Source organism: Aythya fuligula, chromosome 17 (assembly GCF_009819795.1).
Source record: "Aythya fuligula isolate bAytFul2 chromosome 17, bAytFul2.pri, whole genome shotgun sequence".
NCBI classification, from domain to species: Eukaryota; Metazoa; Chordata; class Aves; order Anseriformes; family Anatidae; genus Aythya; species Aythya fuligula.
The window spans coordinates 316,095-334,492 of NC_045575.1; the positions used below are offsets into that span (position 1 = coordinate 316,095).

An 18,398-nucleotide genomic window follows, 5' to 3' on the forward strand; every position below is an offset into this window, starting at 1 on the left:
CCAAAAAAATTATAGTACATTTTGATCCTTATCCGGTAAGAAAAGCATTGAATTATCTAGGACTTCCTTTACCAGACTTGTTTTTATTTAGCAGGGTCTTGGGAAATATAAAAGAAAGACAAGAAGTCCCATTCATATTCATAAATGTAATTTCTTTGTCCTGTATTTTTATCTTTATTGCTTGTTTTGTATTAATTGTAAGCCAGTTAATATTGCTCTTCCTAAAACAGTTTGTGTATGTTGATATTAGAAGAATTCATAACAATATCAGAACCAGTGTTAATATCAGTCATTTCAGTGATTTCATTTGCATTCTAATCCTGTTTCGTGTTGCACCTGAAGATCTAATATTCAGGTTCTAGATGGTTGTGTAGATGGGATCTCAGGTGACAAGGATCAGAACTCTAGCAAGAGTTTTTACGTTTGCATTATCTGTGTGCTGCTGCAGCAGCCAGTTCAGTGGCAGCTCCTCAAAGGACAGGACAGAAATTCTCCTTGTGCATTAAATAGGCTTTGATAAACACAGATGAAAAAAAGACTAGCCTGAATAGAAACTACACTGGTCAATAAATGGTGCAGAACAAATAGGATCTGTGTTTAGAATTCTAGAGAGAGGGAGGGAGAGGGGGAGAGAGAGAGAGAGAGAGAGAATGCCTGTTAGGCAGACATTTAAATGCTGCTCCGGCTCAGCCGTCAGCCTCCTCCAGAAAACAGGAGTGTTGGATTAGGAACATCTTCTTTCACGTTATACACTTTATCTAAAGCTAAGGGTAGAGATAAGCACTGAAAAATATTTTTGCCGTGAAAATAATGACATGTCCTGAAAAGCACAGGGCAAAAAGGCAAGCCTGAAAAAATGTGAGGGGAGCAAAATCTCCACGAGGAGGGAAGAACTGTTACGCTTTGGGTGGGTCCTGTGCTGGGTGTGTTGCAGCTTCAGAGCGTAGGCATTCCGTGCTTGGGTTTGCTGAATAAGCCGCCTCTGTTATGGGGCCAGTTTTTTGTATGGCTTCAAACCACAAGTGCCAAATATATTTTGCAGGTTAATTAGAATGATTTTTTTGGTTTTGTTTCCAGAGTATCAGCAGTGCTTTCAATAAAGCACTCATTATTCCATCCCCGTCCTCTTTTCCAGACCATCTCCACTCGGCTATATGAAATCTGTAGCTTGTCTGAAGTGATGGCAGTTACCTGGCTGACTGAGAAGTGTGAGGCTGCAGTATGGCCTGATTTCCCAGAACAGAAGGTCCATGGGTGTGTGGACTTACTCTCTCTTATGCTAATAGTCTCTCTTGCTTAGCACCAGTGACACAATCAGATCAGCTCTTTGCTAAAGCTGCCTCTTACTTTTTAATCCTCTTCCCTGTGTAATCACTCTCGCTGCGCTTGCTGTAGGGGTTGGCAGTGAAGACATCAGCAGAAGGATCACGCAGTTTGAGCTGGCTCTGGCTAGAGGTTATGCAGTAGATGCTGTTAGCCCGTGGCGTGCTGGTGAATCTGGAGGTGGGAGCAGCTGAGCGAGTTTAGTTGTGCTCACACAAAGGACAAGACAAAATAGTTTCTATTGAGGGAGATGCATCGAGTGCCAAATTTCATCAAAGAGCAAGATTTTCTTTTTGCATGTGTTTGAATTATTGTAGACGTTCTCAGATTATCCTTGCATGTTCACCAGAAAAGTCAGGAGAGCAGATCAAAAAAGATATAGGAGCGTGGGTGTGGTGGAAGGGAGGGAAATGGAAACACGGTGAAGCAGCTGAGGGTGTTCTGGAGAATTCAGCAGAAAATGAGGGATGTTATCGAGGAGATGCTATGAAGATAGCAATCAGTAGGGGGGTGTAGGGAGGGATCAAGGAAACGATGGTGAGCAAGATAAGGAGATATAGGAAATACAGCTTTACAGCTCCTTCTCTTAAAACTAAGGCGCATGTTTCAGATTCAGGTTTTGTTTTGTAATTTGGCTATTTCTTGTTCTTAAGTAATTTTATAGAAACTTTGTTTGGCTGTTTTTTAATGTAGTAAAGTTTCTCCTCTATTGACTGAAGCAGGGCTTTGTTATTTTGTAGGGTATAAGTGTCAGAGCTTAAAAGTGTCTCCATTTTAGCAAATAAACTTCTGTTCAGATTTAAGTGCATTGTAAATTGTTGGAGAGTGGAGTTCCACCTATCACTTAGAGAATACTGATTGCCAGCTGCAGCGCTGCAATACTTGACCCTTCCAAAACACAGGTCCAAGCTAGGACCCATGTGGCATATATTAAAAGGAGAATCAGGATCTGCTTCCCGAAACAATGCTAGAAGTGGGGAGTGTACTGAGCAATCAGTTCTTTGCCAGAAAAGACAAAGGACTTCTGTGTATATTTCCTGTTTGTTTTTTTTATTTTTATTTTTTTTCTGAGCTCTGCAGCTATGCATCAGCAGCTGACCTCAATGAACCTGTTCATAAAGCAGTGTTTGTTTACCATCCGCTATGGCGTTTTCTTTGTGAGAGCTGCAGTCAGGAAACTACAGGGATTTGCTGACACCGTGCCTGTATGCTGACAAGTGAAAGCTCCTCTCTCCCCAGTGAAGGCACTGACTGACCAGGAGGCTTGAAGCCAGCATTCACATCACTGAGTGTAAGGGGGTACACGGGCAGTAACAGGGGTAAGCTGTCAGGAGGGGGAGGTATCTCTCTTCCTAGAGTCATCTGCTGGCTCCCTGATGAAGAGAGGATGGGAGAATTGTCTGGTGTCCCACTCGCCAGGGCACCGTTATCTGCAGGTTTTTGTATGCTTGTTTTTTGCTTTTCTTGTTGTTATTTTTGTTTGTTTTTTAACTTTCACAGAGAAAATGAGCAACATTTTTCTGCCCCAATTGGTCCAGTTTGTTGGCAGTTGGAAGGTCTGATGAAACCAAAGGAGTCTGGACTCGGGGGAGTATGGGCCCTGCATGTCTTGAAGTATGCCTGTGATCTGTCCTGAGTTGGCTCTTTCTCCTTGAAATACGTTACTAGATGCAAATGAATACTGTGGACTTCTAATCTATTGGTGCTACACTGCAGGTGCACCATTGCAAGGAGATTTAAAGAGAGGGGGAACTTGATTCATTAGTATGTTAACAAAGGATTGGGAAGGCCCTTTGCAAGGTGATGCTCTGAGAATATCTTGCTGTTACCACAGGTCCATGCCTCCGGAGCTCTATGCATAGGTGTGAGGCACAATCTGCCCAAAAAAGGGTAAGGCTGATGAGATGAGAAGTAAAACTAATCAGTGCAAAAAAGACACCAAACCTGTTCAAAGAATTAAAAGCTTAAAAGCAGTTACCTTTGAGAAGATATAAATAAGAGGAAATAAGGTAGATTTATGCAAAAAGAACAGATGGCCTGTTCTTACTTACTTAAGCCAACATTTCAGGTGGAAATAAGGTCTCAGTCAGTGTAGTTGAAATGTAAGAGAGAGTAAATAAAACTATGTACAACTAGTCAGTTGTACCTGCAGCTGAAGCAGAGCATAATCCAAGAAACAATTGAGCACCGGGATTCAATACCAAAGTTACCTTTTTGGAAGGAATTTAAATCCTTCCATTTCAGCGTATATATGGGTGAAAATATTTCTTGCATTGGTTACCACTTATCTGACTGCCCAAAGGTTTTCTTCCAGCTGGGGGGGGAAGGAAGAGTTCTGGTGCCACCTTCCCTTCGAGATAAGTAACCAAAGTATAGGTTTGTGAGGTTTGATCTAATACAGCATTTCTGGTGTTCCTCAAAAATGTGATGCAGAGCCTGAAAAAATACAAGAGATTCCAGCTTTCTATATTACATTGAGGATGCAAAGAGCCACTGGTCAGAATACACCTGCTGTTCTTTTGTCCTGTCTTTAGCAAAGCATCATCTTCTTGCTGCTTTAATCTCCTTTAAAGGAATCAATGGGCTTTTCTTACCTGGGATCACTGGTAAATAAATATGCTTTTCATTTTAGGAGGAGCAACGTGCTCTAGGTGACCCTGCTTGGCAGGAGGGTTGGACTAGAGGATCTCCAGAGGTCCTTTCCAACTTCAACCATTCTGTGATTCTGTGAGCGCTCTTTCAGTCGCGCTATGTGAAGATCAGAAATGTAAAGTTTACTGAAGCGTGGGAAGATTCTGTCTTCATCAGTGTTGGAAAGATGCTCTTTGTCTCCTTTCTTCAGCTGCAGCTGCTGGCTCCCTGCCTTTCCTTTTCCTTTCCTCTTCCAAGGAGTGATTCTCTCCATTTCCTCTTTGCAGATTTTTCCCTCGATATGGTGTCTTCATTCCAATGCTAAAATAACTTGTGAATGCCTCTTTTGGAGAGGAAATAGATGATGTGAATGCTTTTTATTTATTTTGTTAAAGGACTCTGGGGAGCACAGTATGTGGAGAGGGTTCTGTATAAACTGGAAACTGGAGGAGAAAGGAAGAAAATATTTTTGTGGGAGAGAAATTGACCAAAATTTTCCTTCAGTTAAGATTAATAGTTTTTGTTTTTGTTTTGTTTTGTTTGTGTGTTTGTTTGTTTGTTTGTTTGTGTTTTTCTTTTTTTCTTTTTTTTTTTTTTTTGTTTTGATTTTTCTGTTGGGCTCTGAATGCTCGTTTGTATTCAAATTAAGTGGTTTCCAGGAATAGATGTGGGGAGGAAATAAGAACTCTTTGCAGCAAGGACATGGAGCGTGCATGCTGCTGAACCGTATACTGTTTGCCAATCTCTTCCCTGCCTCGTTTCTTTCTATCACCTGGAGCCTGTGGTCTCCCCGAGAGCAGAACTCGGGGCTGGGGGCTCTGTTCCTCAGTGCTGTGGGATGCACACTGCAAGCTCTTGGGGAAGCAGTGGTCAGTGCAGCAGGCATGTTGCTAATCTGCACAGTGCTCTGACACCCTGTGGCCAGGCTTTTTTTTCTGTTGTCAAGTTGCACGTGTGGTGGGTTTTTGTTTTTTTGTTTGTTTGTTTTCCCGCTAGGAGATGTTTGTCTGAATTTCTGTACAAGAACTGGTGTAGGGCAGAGGCTTCGTGTGTGTTTTGTTTAGCATGCTTGTTCCCCATTTTCCTCACAGGGGTCATTTTTCTTCATGGGACACAAGAAAGCTATTTTTTACTGCACCTGTAGCTGAGGAGTTCCTGAAGCTGAGTTTCTTACTTCTTCTGCTACAGCCTTTGTATAGGATGGGATGTAGAGAGCATTGCGCTAACTACATGGTCCCTTTTGAACCCTGGAAATCCTAACCATAGTAATTCCTCGCTTCTGTAGGCCATGAGAGTATCCTCTGCATTGTCTGTAGCATCCATCACCCTTCTGCCTTTTCATTAAAACTCTTCCCTTCTGCCTTTTCATTAAAACTCTTTATACGGCTTTTTGGGTTTGGGGGCTGAATTGACATTCTGCAGTGTGCTTCTGATGTGCCTTCAATACAGGTAGTATGCATTTTGAGAGAAGAGGTGACAGGCTTCTACCTTTCTGTAAAGCATGAGATGTTAGATATGCACAATGTGGAGTTCCCTTGCTGGCTGCTGTGTATTTGTGCCCTCATCCTTGATAATTGGATTAGGCAGGCACATTAGTCCTGGGTCTGTGAAACCAGCCTTGGCCTGAAAGGCCCCCATCAGAGACATGCTGCATCAAACTGCCTCTGTCATGAAGCAGTAAAGAAAGTAATTAAATTATAATTCGGGGGGGGGGAAGGACTTAAAAGTGTACATCATGATTTAGGTGACAGCACACTCGCTGCTTGGAGAACTCATGTTTTATGGCTGCTTCACATCTCTTAGTTCTTTATATTTTCAGCGATTTAAAGCATCATGCTAGTAATCTAATTAACATTGAATTGGGTTTCCAGTACAGTAGCTTGTTTGGTTCAATAAGAACACATTTATACTAAAGGTTAATGAAAAGAATTTTGCTTTCATCAAATTCATTAAAACTAGTTCTACAGTCAACGATTGCTAATGGAAAAGGAATTAAATATTCATGTCTCTAAATTTCTCATGTCATTTCTGATTTTCCTTAATCTCTGCCTCCATGGATTGGATTCTGAAAGCATCTGCTGAAATACCAGTTTGGATATCAGTTGTAGATTTATCCCATGCAAGTAAAAAGACCTTCACACATGTACTCTTAAAGTATCTTGAGCACAATGTATCTGTTGCAGATGGGTACAAACAGTGATTATGTCTTACTCATGAATGCGATACTGGGAGCCAATCTTAAGGAGCAGTATTATGTTCTTTAAGCACTCTTTAATACAGTATAAGTTTTTATTTTCTATTGTGTATCTTTACTGGTGCTATCAAAGTAGTTTTCAGTGAACCAAGAGTACAGCAAAGTTCGGGTTATAAAGATATGAGTTGGACGTGAAGATAAAACTTGAATAATGGATATTAAAGATGTTTTTAAAGATTTAACACTTTTTTTTTAATATATATATAATATAGTGTTCAGAGGTATGTGCTACGAATATGTCTCAGCACTTGGAGTAAATATTGGGTTGTGGTTTCTGTGCTCTCTGATGCTGTAGGTCTCAAGGTACCTCTGCATATCCTGTGAGCAGAGGCTTTGCCATTGCTTTATGTGAGTAGGACACGTTTCTGCAGTTCTTGCTTTGTGTGGGGGTTCTTGGTATCACAATTGAGGGGAATGCAAAAACTCTGTTTGGGAATGCTTTTCAGATGCATAGTGATGATGTTGATATAAGAATGCAAATGTGTAGTGAGAAGAGATTGAAGTTAACTTGAAGGTATTGCATGGTTCCATGAATGGTTTCCACTGAAAGGAATAAACAAAGAAAAATGTTCTTGTAAATGTGTTCAAAATGATGAGTGTCTTGGCTCAGTCTAAGAAGTGCATATATAACATGGTACTCCAAATTTCACTACTTGTTAGTCTGTGGTCTGATTCTCACTTTTGATTGCATTTCAGTTCTTTTACATGGTTGCAGTAAGAGCAGTTGCTCACTGTACTTTCAAGCTCATTGTATTTAGCATGTCTCACCTGTGCCCTTCTTTTTTTTTTTTCAAATAATTTTGTTCTTTTTCATTGTTGTTGTTTTGTGTGCAATCTCATTTTCTCCCTGCTCATGGTTCTGACTTGTGTTTTCTGCACTGTTGGTGCACTTCTGGCTCTCACTCCCTGGTACACAGCCTTTATCTCAACACAGTGCTCTTCCTCAGTTTCTTCAGTTCCATCAAAATATTCTTGCAAGAGGAGGGTCTTCCTGCCTCACTTCAAGACTCATAGTCTGGGATTATTGAACTGCCTACTCTGGTATCACTTAACGATATCCTGGTCACTTTGTAAATAACCTGATGCAGCAGCATACTGCAATTCAACAGTATGGCGTATTTGTTTGCTTAGCTCTCTGGCTGATACAGTATCTATGTTTCTTTAACTGTCAGTTCATTCATGATAAAACCAACAAAAAAATCCATCCTAAGTGTGGTACTTGCTTTGTGTGCACAGAACATTCTCCCTTTCCCTTAGGAAAGCTAACTTCAGAATTCTGAATTGGGCATCCTGGTTCAAAAGTGATTCTGTAATTGGAACAGAATGGTGTTCACATGTACTGTAAATTGGAGACCTGACTTTCCAGGGGTGATACAGGCATGAGATGGGTTGATGAGTCAATAGATGACATTTGCTGCACCCAGCAAGTGGGACAATGCTGGGCCCTAACTGCATTGAGAGATGCATGTGGATAAGGGAGATTCTGATCCTATTTGGAGTTTTGTACAGTATTTCATTGCAACTTGAGCTTTCAATACATTTTGTTCTCTGCTAATACAGTGTTTATATTGGACTCATTGGTGAGAAATTTTGAGAAAGGAAGCGTGTTCTTTCTATGTTCTGTGAGCTAAGAGAGTAGAAATGGAGGTCTCAAGAGAATGAGCATTTGGTTATAAGAAGGTCAGAATAAGTAATTTGCTGAATCCAAGGGGAAAGCTGTGTGTCTGAATAGTAATTACCATCCCTGGTCTCCAGAGCACTTCAGAGGCCTTGCAAAGGTCAAGGAAGTCATCACACAGTGGGGATAAGTGACTGGCTGGACAGTCACAAACCAAGCTGTAATGCTGGATTTTTCCAATTATATGTAGCATGACCAAAGAATCCTGAATGTGATCATGTAGTGTCCACCAGTGTGAGGTGACTGGCAGACTCAGTATTTGTGACTTCTACCAATTTAGTAATTGACATTTCTTCCTTTTGTTTTTTCAGGCATACTTCCGACAGGGCGTAGCCCTTCAGTATCTCGGACGTCATGCAGATGCACTGGCAGCATTTGCATCGGGTCTGGCTCAGGATCCCAAGAGTCTTCAGCTTCTGGTTGGCATGGTCGAGGCTGCCATGAAATCTCCCATGCGAGGTAAGCGCCAGGAAATTTTCTCAGGTGATCTGCTGCTGTGGTACTTAAAGGCAGTAGTTTCAGTCTATGGTAACTCTGCCAGCATCTTAGGGGGAGAAATCTGGAGGCCTAAAGGGAATGGTTTCAGGATTTGACTTTTCTGCTGAGAAATAGAGCTCAAAGTAGGAGGAGGAAATAAAAAAAATAATATTGTGATTCAGTGGGATGGCAAGATGGTGACACCCCACTCAAGAAGCACTGGAGAGATGAATCAAACTGGCATTGTGTAAGAGTTCCAGTGAAATCCTTGCTGCTTTGTCTTTCATGCAGTAGTGGTGCAGATGGAGATGTGCACTACTGTGGCCCTGGCTTTATTGTTACAAGGAACAATTTTCCACAGTGCTCTAGTGCTTGGCCACTGGGCACAGGGAGTCCTAAATGGTCAGGGCCAGAGTTTGTCCAGAAGAGTACTCTGGCAGATTTTCCACAGTATTATTGTATCTCAAAACAATGGTCCGGAAGGCAAAAGTCTGCTCTGCTATTTCATTTATATTTGGGAAGAATGTTGACATAACGTGGACATTGAGGTAGTATTAGCTGTACCTGTTTTGCCTCTTTCATAATGGTCCCCATTTCCAGGGACAAAGATTTTCCTGTCTAGAGGAAAGTAGCAGTATCCTCTTTGCTCTGTTGCTCTGTTTCTCTTGCAAGCTCTTTGTTGTTGTGTCCCAATGGTATTTCGGGGAGGGGGGGGAAGGGGGATGGATGGCAACGACACATGATAATTCTCATAATTAGCAGATGCTGCTGGAGGCCCCAGGGCTTAGGGGTCAAGAAGCACTGAAATGAAAAAATATTTCCGTTAGTGTTTTTTTATTTTTTTTCTTTTTCCCCGTGGTGTTTTTCTCTATCCTTTAATATGGATTCATCTAGAAGTTTCTATCCTATATAGCAGTTAATGTGTGAAGCTAATTTCATTCGGTACCCAAATGTACTGTGGCTGCTGCTTAGCATGCAGGTGTTGTGGTATTACTCTGTAAGCAGCCCCCAGTCTAGCTGGATGATCTCGCTGTCCTGACATACTGCAGCTTTGTATTTATATTGCTGCTCCCTACTGTGCTTCTCAGTGTTGCTGCTTTCCAGTTGTTATCCTCTCACTGAGTGGTTGGCAAATTTTAGATTAGCTTTGCTTATAAAGTACTGGTTTTGAGTGTGTGTCTATGCTGTAGTACTGCAATGAATATTCAGGAGCTTGGTCCCACTGAGCTAGGCACTCTGTGAACACTTCAGTAGTTGTTAGTTATCATTCTGCCCCCCTTTACAAGAGTTTGCTGCCTATGAGAGACGTAGAAGATCTGTTTGGGTATCATGGTGTAAAACCAGTCCTGTGTAATTTGATTCCATCAGGATAATTGATAATTTCAAGCTATGGGTAGACTGGTTTGAGTGGTTGCTTCCCGAATACTTGCATTCAGAGAAAGAATATGAGCAACTGAAAAGGCAAAAGGGTCTGTAAGTGTTAGTGTTGTGCAAAAAATTATTAAAAGCAGACACTGAGGGATTCAGGGAGGGTCTGCAAAATGTAGAGAAGCTGAAACTTGCTTCTGTAGCAAATGAACCCCTGATGCTGCATCTTTCACCTGGCTGTGGTGACGTTTCTTCCCTCCCTGTTTGCTGTTGTGTGAGAGGAGCAATGACCTCTGCATTGGCCCTTCCATTACCACGCTAGTTCACCTTTTCTATTTGACTTTAGGATTACCAGGAACCCTTCCTTGCCTTGTGCTTTCCTCTCTCTCCCTATGCTTGTATGCATTACCTGCCTAGGATTGTAAAAACTGTTAATCAGTTTTGTTTCCTGATGGCATGTTACAGCAATTATTTCTATTCTCTTACATCTGCATTTAATCCCAGGATCTAACTGTTTGTTGGTAAACGGCATCACACTCACACAGGGAAGGGTAGGAAATCCTCTTTTGTAGTTATTCATATACATTCTGATTGTAGAGGGGCAGAGATGATGAAAACTAGGAGCACATGGCATTCTGAGGTTGCTGTGATAATGTTGATTCAGGTGACAGCATCTAATCCAGAAATCCTGCTTGGTCATAAATATGGAAAATGAACTCAGCGTGGTCAGGTGGAGCGCAGCAAACTCTGGAGTCCTGTTATACTGATGTCTTTACTGAGACATGCAGCCAAGATGTTTTATCAACAGCACGATAAAAGCAATTAGACACATTATCACTAGTCTGTCAAGTCCAGTGCTGTTTTTCTGCAGGTGTACCTTCAGATCCTGGCTGCTTATGAGAGCAGGTAAGGCTGCGTAGGTCGAGCAGCTTCTTTCTGATGTTTTTGTCACTTCTCTTGGCACACGTCATGTGCACAGTATGTGGACAGGCACAGATTTTTCAAACATTCAGCTGAAGTTTGTGCTAAAAGAGCAAAACCTACAGTGCTCAAATACATTGCTGGTGGCCCGTTTCCAATCTCCTATGAAACTCTACAGGTGTTTTCTGTATTTTGCCTGCCATTAAACCAGTCTTAAGATCTCAGTATAAGACTGCTCTGCATTCTTGTACTGTCTTCCAGAAGTGCTTTCTGCAATGGAAGCACCAACTTGCTTGTTGACCTGACTTGTCTCAATATGCTTGTACTAAACATTAAACTATGTGTTTGAGCCCTGAATTCCTGTAATAAATCTTGGTTTGATTTGGGTAGACTGGCCCTTAACTCATGTGTCGTTTGGTTACCAAAAATGGAGATGAGGTGTTAGGTTGGTTTATAGATGAAAATAACTTCATTTGTTGAGTAACTGCTTTCCTTTATGTATTTTAGAGTCTCTGGAGCCAACCTATCAACAGTTGCAGAAGATGAAGCTGGACAAGAGCCCCTTTGTTGTGGTGTCTGTGATTGGCCAGGAACTTCTTACAGCAGGCCATCACGGGGCCTCTGTGGTTGTCCTAGAAGCTGCCCTGAAGATTGGCACTTGCAGCCTAAAGCTGCGGGGATCAGTGTTCTCTGCACTGAGCAGTGCTTACTGGTCCCTAGGGAATACAGAGAAAAGCACCGGATACATGCAGCAGGACTTGGATGTAGCCAAGACTTTAGGTAGAGTTCTCATTTCACTCGTTTGAGTGCTAGTTTGGTGTAAATGGAACAAATTAATAGTTGTGCTAATGGTCAGCATCTCTCTATGATGCTCAGATTCGTGTGGTATTTTACAAGCTACCAAATCAAACGTAAACTTCCTTGAATGTGTGAACTATGGGCTTGTGCAGCCCTGTTTACCTATATGTGTGAAGGGACAAGCAATCAATAAGTATGCTAAGGTTTTACAGGGTCCTCTAGTTCTCAGGTGTCTTGTATTTGGGGACTAGTCTTACTTGCTGTGCTCAAAATGTTAAATGTGTGTTAAATGAAGCAGTATGTTTGTATGTGGGATTTTTTTTTTTTTTTCAATAATTGCTTAGAAAAAGGTAGTCAGTCTGAGCTTTTGAGACAGTTGCTAGGGAACAAGAAAAGAAGACGGTAGTAGATGTACTTCATGTCTGACCTGGGCTGCAGAATTGCTTTCTGGTGAAAGCTGTCGTGCTCTTGTGTTAAGCCCTGGACCATTTAGTTGTTTTCACAAAGAAATTGCTAATGTCAAACAAAGAATAAACATGGAAGAATGGGAGGTTGGCAGGTGTCAGGCCAAAGAAGAAACTAACACAATTCTAAAAATAGGTTGAGGAATATTCTATAAGTTTCTGAAAGCCAGGGAGATTAGGCTGTGTATTAAATATGAGGATGAGTTTGTTCTGATCTTGGTTCTTACACTGGAACATCACTTGTACAGTGTTTTAGTCTTTCTGCTGGATGTTTCCAGCCACCCTTTTGTTATCTCATCTTTTTTTTTGTTTGCATGTGTCTCAGGTGACCAGACGGGAGAATGCCGAGCTCATGGAAATCTGGGCTCTGCATTCTTCTCCAAAGGAAATTACCGGGAGGCCCTTACTAACCACAGACATCAGCTGGTGCTTGCCATGAAACTCAAGGACAGAGAGGTAGGAAGCTTATTAAATAGACTGAACTAGGAATCATGCATGGTTTTCTAAAAGGACACAATCACGTCAAGAAGCCTTATTTGTCTGATGTGTTATTCTGAGAACTCGGAAGCTCTGTAATTTGTCTTTCCAGCCTTACATTTGCATTTTTAATGGAAATTTTATGTTCCAGTAGATACAGTATGTACGCACGGGTGACAGGATGCTTGTTTTGTACTTTTGAATGCCTCTGTCTCTATTCTCCACATGACTTTGAGCAAGTCATTCTGCCTCTGTCTAGCTGCCTGTCTCTTTTGTTCTCTGTGCGTAAGCTCCAGGTAGAGGCTGTTGCAGAGTTAGGCATTGATACAACATCTCTGCAGTTGAGTCCTGGCTATCACCAGCTCTCGTTTTCCCTGGTATGTGTGCTATCATTCTGAACTCCACAAGGGTGCATCCCGTGTTGTGCGTTTTCCAGACAAATAATGAGCTAGGTCTCTGCCCCAAACACTCACAGTCTCCGTGAAATATACTTTGTTTAAAAAGTACTAAAAAAATAATCCATGCAAGCCTTAAAACACAGTGTTGTGTAAAAGGTAGGGGTTGTTTGGACTGGATCTGATTTGTCTTAACTATATACCCTTCAGTTCTCCAAGTGTTGTGCCGGGCGCCCTGCCAGTCCAGGGAAGCATGATTCGTGGGCTGAAGAGTTTGTCTCAAGAGATTTTCACTGAAAGTTCACTGTGAGGACAGAGTCATAACTTCAGTGCAGATTACAGAAACAAAAGGATTATTTTCCTCCTCCAGTCTATTCTTCTGTACTGTGAATAGGAAAGTAGAGGACTAGTGAACTGTAGGGCAGATGAAGGTGTTGGCTAGGGGCAGCAGGGCAGGTGTGAATGTAAATGTGAGCAGTTTGGGGGAGATACAAAAACTGGGGGAACCGTTTTCCCACTGGTGACTGTTGAAAAGAGCAACTTAAAATATTTAAGTGCTTTGCTGAAGTGTTTTTTTATGATTTAAATACCAAGTAAGCCTTGATGTGATGCATCCTTTGGTAGGTTGTGGAAGGACTGCGATAGGAGGAATCTGCTCAACATTTTCTTGATTATTTTACCAGCTGGAAAACCTTATGAATTACTCCTGATGTCCCTGTTCCTGTTCATGCAAAGCAGAGAAGCTGTTACCATTGTTTTTTATAGTTTTCTTGATTGGGAGTCCCTGTTCTTGCTAAGAGTCTAACTGTTCTTGCTAAGAGTCTAATCTGCATAGCTGTTCCTACTCTGTGGTGTTTCTCTAAGCAGCAAATGCCCTCTCCCAGTTGTGTGGAAGGCGCTGCAGAAGGAAATAACAGGAAGCTCGCTGTGCCGGCTCTTGGCAAGAACACAGCAGTCTGCGTTTACCAGAGCCCCTGAACTGGCCCAAGGAAGCAAGTGCTGATCTATTCCACTGACTTCAGGCTGCTGATCTAAACAGATCCCAATGGTCGATCTGGAAAGAACCCAGAGAATGAAGTCTAATAGTGATAGTTCTTAGTTTATGACACATCTGGGCACATAATTAACAGTTATTGACAACAAATGACTGCTTAGTTTAGAAAGAAAGCTGAGCTTCTTGGATTTCCTGTAGGATGTAACCACAGGAAATTAATTTGGCGCTTTCTTATGACATCATCTTGACCACAGAGCTTCCTCTGAACAAAAAGCTGTTTTTCTTGGCCTCCTTTGCAGGCATTTTTATAATGCAAATATTATAAAGTTGCAGTAGTGCTGATGTGAATCCCACCAGAAGGGAATTTGGTGTGCGACTGTAATGAGGTAATTGTTTTACCTCCAACTATCCAGAGGATTGGCTTAAAAGGTTAATAAATAAATAAATAAATAATAATAATAAATAAGTGCTCCTTTGTATGTGAGGCTGCAGTCCTCAGAGGGAGCATTGTGTTCTGAGCCTGCCAAAGCAAATACTCATACCCAGGACTTTTTCTGGATCGAGTAGCCCATGAACTCAGGAATAATTTGCAGAGGGTCTGGCTGTAATATTCAGGTGTCTCCTCCTCCACACAAACCTTTAGAAGAGCAACTTTGTCAGCTGGGTGGGAAATCATCCAAGCTGTTCAGGTGCTCCAGAATTTTATTTTTTTTCTACCTGGCACAGGGAGTATGTGCAGCTCCTTTAACAAGCACCATTTCATATCATTCAAAATCCATATGTGCAGATAGGTCGTCCTCTCTTGAGTCACTGTGTGGAGGAGAAGTTCAGTCTGGTTTCTGATACTTATGCACATAGAAAGAACGGAGCAAAAATAGCGGGGACTTGGCATACCTCTAGAATCTTTGAGAGACCTTGAGGTATTGAACATACATGAGTTTTTCTTCTATGCAGATGGGCAAGACTAGTTCTTAATAAGATACTGTAATGGGCATTGTGAAGTAATCATCTTCAGAGTGTCATTTCAGTGCTTTCCATTGCAATTAAGTCATGGATTTTTGACCAGCTGCAGTGGCAGGTCAAGAAACTCAGATAAGCCAATTCTGCAAGATTCTTTTTTTTTTTAATTATTTTTTTGAGAGAGAGAGAATAGCAGACATAAGAGTGTAGTTGATTCGTTGATTCAGGAAGCTAGAACTCGTAAGGGACCTTTCCATATGTTCTTTGGGTTACTGTGGAGCTTTGCAGATGATCATTGTAGTAAGTGGGATACCATTCTAAAAGGGATGACAGCAGGAGGTGCAAGAAAAGGAAAGAAAGGTAAGCAGCACCACGTAGAAGGACATCTCTCTAATGGAGTTGAGTGCAGGAGTTGAACTCCTGAAATTATTTAAGTGCAGTTAAAGAGGAAATTGTAGCACAGCTTGGTAGTCTGACATTTGTCTGTGAAGATGAAGCAGAACAGATTTCAGCGTGGGCTGTCTTGGCCTGCTACAGTCTCTGGGATTGTACTCAAGTTGAGAATCCCAATGAGGTCTGTGCTGCTGCTCTTACCGTGGTGTCTCCTGTAGCAGCTGAAGTAAAGCTGCTGTGCATGGATCTATCCATGCTTCAGCCTTGCCACTTAGCAGCATGGGTATCGCCAGACTGTTCCTTTACAGTCCCTAGGTAAAAGGCATGAAGTTTGACCATACTACTACTTGAAGATGTTAGAACTAGTTTCTGTTAGGGTATACTTGCACAAAACAAAGCTGTCGACTTGATAGAGCATCACCATAAAATGTTGTAGTCTGAGCAACCTGGAAGTTGCAGGGAGGTCACCTCTGCCTGGTAGATACCAAGACAAAAATCATTCGAGGTTAAATATACAGGACAGGGTTCACCTGTGACAACATGGCTAAGTACTAATAAGTGAAGGTATCTCCACCCAAAGCGACCAGTATTTCAAACTGATGCTTTGTGGGAGAGAAGATCAGATGCAGTAATTATTTAAAAAACAGTAGATAAATGGTAATAAATTCCTGTGTCTTCATATAAAATGTTTTTTACGTACAGGTAGGATGGAGAATGGTTACAAAGCAAGGTTTCACTAAAAGAAATAAATTAGTATTTAGTCAGAGTTCAACTTGACACTGAACTTAAAATGCATTTCCTATGATCGCCTCCCAGGAAAAATAGGTGGTGAATTTAATCTCTTAGACTGCCTGCTACCTGATCAATGCAAAACATTATTACATATCAGCAGTAATGCTACAAGTTCTTCTTACTTTAAGAACCTAAAGATGCGAGAGAAGTGATGCCCTTCAGATCATAAATAGCAGAATACAACATCCTCTTTCAGATTCAGTGGCCTGTTTCCTTAATGGTAGGCTTCGAGGTATGATGACTAAATACTTGGTCTGACCATGCAGCTGTTGGCTTTTATGCAATATTTAGGCTTGTGCGGGTATGTTTGCTTCACTGCAGTAGCAATAAGAAGGCAGGAGTTGACTTTGCTACATCACAGTAAAAGCAGTTTGTGGTATCTTACCTCTGTTGAGGTTTATAAGGTAGTCAATACATGTAAGTTATCTTGTGGTACTAATCTAGTCATTTTTAATAACAGAGGTATAGATTGTTATGCCTGTACTATATTTTTGAAGTAAATACTTTGTTTTAAAAACTGGGCAACCTGATCTTGTGTAACCCATATAATTGTGTTGATGCCACACCATGAGCTGTGATTTGAACAATGGTAGTGCAACTGATGAGCTATGCCAGGGTTAGAGGAAAGATTGGAATGAAAAAGTGAATGTGACAGCTTTTGATGCCTGTGACAGCTACTGTTCCTTGTCCCTGTTTCTATTCATCTCTAGCTACTTCTCAGGTATGCAGGCTTGTCTTGCACTACAAAATTCAGTAAGGCCATTCCTTGCTTCTGTGCAGCTGAGTTGGAGCTAACTGTGGGCTATCTCAGGATGGGATGGAGTGGCTCTTACTAATAACTGTTTTTCACCTGTGTTCATTTAAAATCATTTAATTTGGAAAACAACTACTTGAGGGAGTGTTTTGAAGCTGTGAGGACTGATAAGCAGACATTGAAAGGGAAAGGAAAGCTGTGGAGCAAGGTGCCTGTTACTGAGTGGTGGAGCCCCTTCTCAGGCTCACCAGTTGTGCCTTACAAAGGCTGCTGACACCACAGAGAATCCACAGCGTAATAGCTCCCCTCTCTCGGGCAGTCAGACGCCTTCTATTACAGCCCTGCATTTAAAAATAGCAGGGCAGTGAGGCAAAATCATAAAGCAACCATAATAAAATTAGTGCCTGTGTGAAAGTGCATTGCCAATGCTGAGCTTTTGGGAAGGACGATGTTGCCAGCAAGCCACTGGGTGCTGGCAGCTTCTGTGCGTGTGCTGGCCGGCGTGTTCAGCATTGAGCAGGGCCTTTCATTAAAGATACAACATCCCTCTTCACTAGGTGTGGGTGAAGGAAGGAGCTGGGTTAGGAAAAGGACTGTTCGTGATCCTGAAGTTGGATGACTCAAGCCCCTTTTCTCAGTGAGCACGGCTGCAGGAAGGGCAGGGAGCCCAGAGGGAAAGCAGAGGACAGATGTATGGACTCTGGCTGTGCCAGCTTGTCCCTGCACGGCATCAGGATGCCCAACAGCGTGCAGTTCTCATTCTTGGCCAGGTTTTGAAGGGTTCCCCCCACTTCCCCTCTAGAAGCGGCTATTTCTGGAAGGAGTAGGTGTGGAACTGGCTGGGGTTAAGTGTCCTCCTTTTTGGAGGCCATTTGTTTCTATGGCTGCTGGCTGCTGCACTTGCTATATTCATTAACATGTGGCTCTGACAATCATCTGCAGCAGGTGTGTATGCTCAGAACCAGACTCAATGAGTAGCTTTTACTGTCACAAGACATATTTTTTGAACTATTGCTGTGCAGAGGAGAAGGAGGCGCTGTGCTAGGAGCCCAAGCTGCCTCCTTTGATTTGCAAGTTACACTGACTTAAAATCCATATAAGATTTTTAAGAAGACTTCCCAGGGAACTGCTGTGGAAATTCAGATGCGTTCTGCTCTGTTGGAGCATTGGACAATCAGCAATGGCATGAAATTCAACAAAGGTAAATGCTGGGTGCTACAGCTGGGGGGAACACAGCTGGACACAGGCACGGGCTGGGAGACGAGTGGCTGGAGAGCAGCTCTGCAAGGAGGGATCTGGGGGGGGCTGGTTAAGAGCAGGCTCAACATGAGCTACAGTGTGCCCTGGCATCTAAGAGGGCAAACTGCATTTGGGGTGTATTAAGCACGGCATAGCCAGCTGCTCGAAGGAGATTTTAAAAGCTCAGGAGACTCAAGAAGCCAGTAGTTAGGTGCTACGCTTTACACTGCAGTGAGAGCATTGCCATGGATCTTATTGTGACTAGAGGCCTTTCCTGGCATCAGAGGATTGTTATGATGCAAGGCTGTCAGGAATAACAGGCTGCTGTGTGTGACAGGGATGTGTTAAGCCTCTGGGGGAGGAGTGTTAGTGAAATATGATGGCTGTTACAGACATAATCTGTGTCTGTATTCGGTTGGGAATTTGCAGATTTTGCAACTGTCTGAACATCCTTTGTGTGCAGCTCAGCTGCTGGTGGTT

At 42.2% G+C, this 18,398-nt stretch overlaps 1 protein-coding gene across 5 annotated transcripts in view; it reads left to right on the forward strand.

The window, feature by feature from the left end:
* Nucleotides 1–18,398, forward strand: part of TTC28 (tetratricopeptide repeat domain 28) — a 152,319-nt gene that overhangs the window by 77,033 nt on the left and 56,888 nt on the right. For all 5 annotated transcript variants that reach the window (XR_004254001.1, XM_032199208.1, XM_032199209.1 and 2 more), the window contains 3 exons: nucleotides 8,198–8,345; nucleotides 11,160–11,432; nucleotides 12,240–12,370. Coding sequence is in view for 4 of the 5 variants with exons in the window: in XM_032199208.1 (XP_032055099.1) it covers nucleotides 8,198–8,345; nucleotides 11,160–11,432; nucleotides 12,240–12,370 (552 nt within the window). In the remaining variant the exon portion in view is untranslated. The remainder of the gene's footprint in view (nucleotides 1–8,197; nucleotides 8,346–11,159; nucleotides 11,433–12,239; nucleotides 12,371–18,398) is intronic.